This window comes from Salvia splendens, chromosome 22, assembly GCF_004379255.2.
Source record: "Salvia splendens isolate huo1 chromosome 22, SspV2, whole genome shotgun sequence".
NCBI classification, from domain to species: Eukaryota; Viridiplantae; Streptophyta; class Magnoliopsida; order Lamiales; family Lamiaceae; genus Salvia; species Salvia splendens.
The window spans coordinates 3,683,221-3,687,653 of NC_056053.1; the positions used below are offsets into that span (position 1 = coordinate 3,683,221).

At 38.2% G+C, this 4,433-nt stretch overlaps 1 protein-coding gene across 4 annotated transcripts; it reads left to right on the plus strand.

Annotated features, from left to right (window-relative positions):
- The first annotated feature begins 721 nt into the window (after positions 1–721).
- Positions 722–3,849, plus strand: LOC121787511 (traB domain-containing protein-like). 4 transcript variants are annotated; one of them, XM_042186254.1, is made up of 11 exons: positions 722–996; positions 1,341–1,572; positions 1,645–1,692; positions 1,770–1,899; positions 1,981–2,088; positions 2,153–2,242; positions 2,325–2,425; positions 2,505–2,622; positions 2,699–2,811; positions 2,892–2,947; positions 3,492–3,849. In XM_042186254.1, exons 5-10 carry the CDS (start codon positions 2,044–2,046, stop codon positions 2,923–2,925), a joined length of 501 nt encoding a protein of 166 aa, XP_042042188.1. In that variant the 5' UTR covers positions 722–996; positions 1,341–1,572; positions 1,645–1,692; positions 1,770–1,899; positions 1,981–2,043; the 3' UTR covers positions 2,926–2,947; positions 3,492–3,849. The 4 variants fall into 4 exon arrangements, with proteins under 4 accessions (XP_042042188.1, XP_042042186.1, XP_042042187.1 ...); XM_042186253.1 differs by lacking the exon at positions 3,492–3,849 and having other exon boundaries at positions 725–996; positions 1,338–1,572; positions 2,892–3,204; XM_042186251.1 differs by lacking the exon at positions 3,492–3,849 and having other exon boundaries at positions 725–996; positions 2,892–3,204.
- The last annotated feature ends 584 nt before the right edge of the window (positions 3,850–4,433 follow it).

Here is a 4,433-nt window from a genome sequence, read left to right on the forward strand (position 1 = left end):
ACTCCCGAGTCAGAGTTCCCCACACCCACATCGGAAGCGCGCCGCCGTCGCCTGGTTGGGCAAAAATCCGCAGCGCGGATGTCGAGGGTAAGCACCAGTAGATCCGCTTAGGCCCAATCGGCAGCACCCCCCAAAACGATCCCGAGAACCCCTCATTCGTCCGCATCGCCGCACATGAAACCTTGTTACGTGTGATGGTTGAATGGCGCCAAGCGACCGACCCCCATTACAAGCGGAAACTTAAGCCCCTCCTCGATAGTATGCGCCGCGATTTGGGGCTCGACGGGATGTCGGACGATGACGGCGAGGGGGGCGGCGGCGAGGATGGCGAGAGGACTGGCGACGAGGAATCCGAGGAGTGAGAAGCCGGTTTTTATTTTTATGTACTTTTTTTAGTAATTATGTACTTTTTTTAATGAAGTATGTTTTTTTTAAATAAAGTGGTTGCATTTTCTCCATATTCGCGTCGAAATTTTAATTCCGTAAATTGTTTACTTCCGGAAATTGTCTGATTTGTGAATTTGTGAATTTTTTTTTAATTGTGGGAATTCCTTCGGAATTCCGCCACTGTGCAGTGGAAATTCCTTATGACGTGGCAGTGCAATGAGAATTTCTTATGACTTGACAGGAGGTGTTTTTGGGAATTTCGTGGGGAATTCCGCCGAGAATTCCTCACCAATGTGGATGCTGTATTGGTTGGTGGAGCAATGAAATAGGGAGCCAAGGTTGTACTTGGTGATCGACCATCTCCGGTGTGAGCTTTATCTCTTTGCCAAAACCCACAATTTCACTCACATAGTGTTTTAAAATCTTTTTGGTAGGTTACACACATGAGATGTATGGGCAAGGCGTCTCTTTTAGATTTGTTCTTTTTTCCTTCAAAATAGCAGAATATCGTGCCCTAGCCCCAAAATCTCAAAATACATTTTCCTTCAACCACCGCGAGCTTCCTACACCGCCGTCGCCGATTGTTTCGCCTCCATTTCAGATTTCACGGTGAGATTCCGCCTCCGATTGAGATTTTGCCGATTGTGAAACAAAAATATAACAATTGTATCCCAAACTCAATGAAAATTCTATCCAGAGCTAACTTGTTCTCTTGCTCCCTCTCTTCTTCCTCTGGTACGCGCATTAGTGTACATTTATTTGTTGATTGTGCTTTCATTTGTCTGTGGTAATTTGAAACTGAAACTGCTCCTAGAATGATGTTCTGAATTTCGCACATGGCATGAGGTTGTTAACAGATTTTTGTGGTAATTTGATTTGCTCCTTGTTTGTGGTAAATTGAATTGCTTCACAATGCCTGCTGTTTGTAAATTGAATTTTTATTTTTGTAGCAGAAGACAAAAATAACGGAAGTAGCCAAAGATGTACAGAGCAAAGCGTCTCTACCAAATCGCTCAGCAGCGGCTGAGTCACTCCTCGGCCACATCGAGAGTCGGTTATGAACGTAAAAGGAGGAAGTGGATGCCGCAGGAGCTCACAGGAGGTGTATTGGAGCTCACGTGCAAGTCATCTGCGCCTAGCGGCGTCTGCAATGTCTATTTGGTTGGAACTAATCACCATTGTCTGGTAATTAATTTACTAGTGTTTTTTTTATCGTATTATAATATACATCTGAATTTAATTGTTCTTCATCTCCAGGTATCTGGGAGATTAGCTCAGGCTGCGGTGAAATTCTTCAAGCCAGAGGTACTTTCTATGTTATTTATTATTTTGCATTCTCCAATATAGCAGTGTTATGATTATAATTTATGCACCTAATCCAGGTTGTTTTCTTGGAGTTGTGCGACTATCGCAAACCTATTTTAATGGGTCAAAATGCAAAGGTATTTTGTATTTGGAGTCTGTTTGTGAAGAGTTACTCAGCGGCTGAGTCACTACTGGATTGAGACCAAGGTATGGATCTATAATTCTATATTAATGTTAACCAAGTTAGTATAGAGAAACATCTTTATCATGTCACTTAACTATTCCTAGACTCAAGATGAATCATGGAATGGTATATCCGGTGGAGAGTTTTACTTGGCAAATGCGGAAGCAATGAAATATGGAGCCAAGGTTATACTTGGTGATCGACCATATCCGGTGTGAGCTTTTGATCTCTTTATCAAGCCCCAACCCCAATTTTTTAACCAGTTTTTTTGGGTAGGTTACAGCGATGAGATACATGGGCAAGGCGTCTCTCGTGGATTTGTTGATTCCACAAGAGATATGTTTGCCAAAAGATTGCTTCGACAAGGCATGCATGCTCATTAATTTTAACTTATACTACCATGATTATTTAATTGTGTGTGTGATAAGTGGGGTATTCCTTTATGTAGCTTCATGGAAAGATGCATGCTGGCGCAATGGATCGAATGAGCGAGGAGTATGCTAAGCAGGATCCTATCATGGCGCAGACTTTCGTGGATGAGCGCAATCAGTTCATCATCTCAATTAACTTTCTAATTCATTTCCATTCCATCAATTGTTATTTTTGGTCATTTCATTTTTGTATATAGATATATGTCAACAAAGCTACGAGAAGTTGCAACACAGCATGAATCTGTGGTTGCTGTCGTTGGAATGGGCCACGTACCGGGAATAAAAAAATACTGGAATCAGAAACACCCTATAGACGTAAACATCTTATAACTTTCGATTTAACACTAAATAGCATATGTATAAGGATGTGATGTAAGGTTGAATGTATCAGGTTGATCAACTTCTTAGCGTTCCAAAACAACCAATGACCGTGTGGGATCTACTTGCTTTTATTCTCGCAATATTAGTCATCATCTTGAGGCTCGTACGCTTTAACGTCGACAGGTACGTTGTGTTTGTAACTGTCTTAATATCAACTGAGAGGCAAATGCTTTAATAATTTTCCACTAATCCTTAATTAACAGGCGCAGGAACAGGCGTAGTCGAGCAGCTCCTTAATTTGCATCATCAGAAAATAAAGGTGGCTACTCTCTTCACCTTCTCTCATTTGGATCAATACTCAAAATGGCATCTCATGTAGAACAATGAATTGTTGCACAACTTTTTTCGGATGAGCAGTTGAAAGATTCAAGAAAAAGAGTATTGTTACAATGCATAGCTGTAAATTGTACTTGGGATGATATTTGATACATAATATGTTAAACATGGATTGACAGAGTATGTTGTGAACAAATACATTTTTTGATTGAGTTTCAAAAAACCTTAGTTTCTTAAAAACGAAATATTCTTATTAATCAAAATCTGCATTTAAAAAAAATGACATCCTATTTTCTCATTTCAAATACCCTTAATTAATACTCCCATTGGCCTAGCTCAAGTGATTGATTTCTTTTTTGCCGTTGTTTTGCGAAGATAATAATAAATAATTAAAGTAGAGATAAAGTAAAGTAAGAAAGAGAATAATATAGAAGAGAGTCGTATGTACATTATTATTTTATTTACTTTACTTTCTCTCCACTTTAACTATTTATTATCATTTTTCCGAAACATGTGTCGAAAAGCAGTCAAATATAAGGAGATGGAACGGAGGGAGTATCAAATATAAGGAGATAGTGAATGTTTCAGGTTGAGCGACTTCTTGACGTTCCAAAACAACTAATAACCGTGGGCAGTGTTCTTACTTCTATTATAGCAATATTAGTCGTAATCTTGAGGGTCATTTGCATAAACAATAAAAGGTACATTGTGTTTTGTAATGAAGGGGACTACTCTCTTCACATTCTGATGTAGAAAAAAAATATGTTGTCAAGAATTCTTTACTCTGGATTGTGAAACGATTTTACCAAGTTATCATCTTTTTCCTTTTAAAAAGCAAACAAAACACACGAATCTTTGTAATAATATTTTATTTCATTGGGTTCTTCTACAAATTTTTAATTTATTAGGTAAATTTTTAATTTATTAGTTTTTTGTACTAATACATTTTATTTCGTCAAATCCTTACATGAATTCATTTATATATATGATGTTCTTTGGTTGGACTTGGATCCTTATACTCCTTCCGTCCCAAGGAAGATGACCACTTCCTTGGGCGGCACAGAGTTTTATGTAATTCTATTTTTTGTGTTGAGTGGATAGAGTAAAGTAAGATGGAGGGAATAAAGTAGAGATAAATGTATTTTCATTTATAATAATGGTTCATCTTGATTGGGACAAACTAAAAAGGAAAGTGGGTCATCTTTAGTGGGACGGAGGGAATACTTAATTGATGTTTCTATCGCGTTTTAGCGATGATCGACTATTTAGATGTGATATGGTGTGCATGATTGTCTAACTTATATCTCTCTTTGTAATTCTCGGATCATTATCTATAATATTTGCTCGAGTTCTTCGGTGGAAGTAGGCATAATTGGCCGAATCACGTATATCACGTGTGCTATTCTTAAGTTCATTTTGCATTTGAATCCATTGTTGATCAATCAAAGTTGGTTTTACACATTATTCTT

What these genes read in the sequence shown, in the direction of transcription:
- LOC121787511 (XM_042186254.1), top strand. Translation starts at nt 2,044, where the DNA reads ATGAAATATGGAGCCAAGGTTATACTTGGTGATCGACCATATCCG. An exon ending in CAAAAGATTGCTTCGACAAG is followed by an intron (nt 2,243 to 2,324) that starts GCATGCATGCTC and finishes TCCTTTATGTAG; the next exon opens with CTTCATGGAAAGATGCATGC. An exon ending in GTACGCTTTAACGTCGACAG is followed by an intron (nt 2,812 to 2,891) that starts GTACGTTGTGTT and finishes CTTAATTAACAG; the next exon opens with GCGCAGGAACAGGCGTAGTC.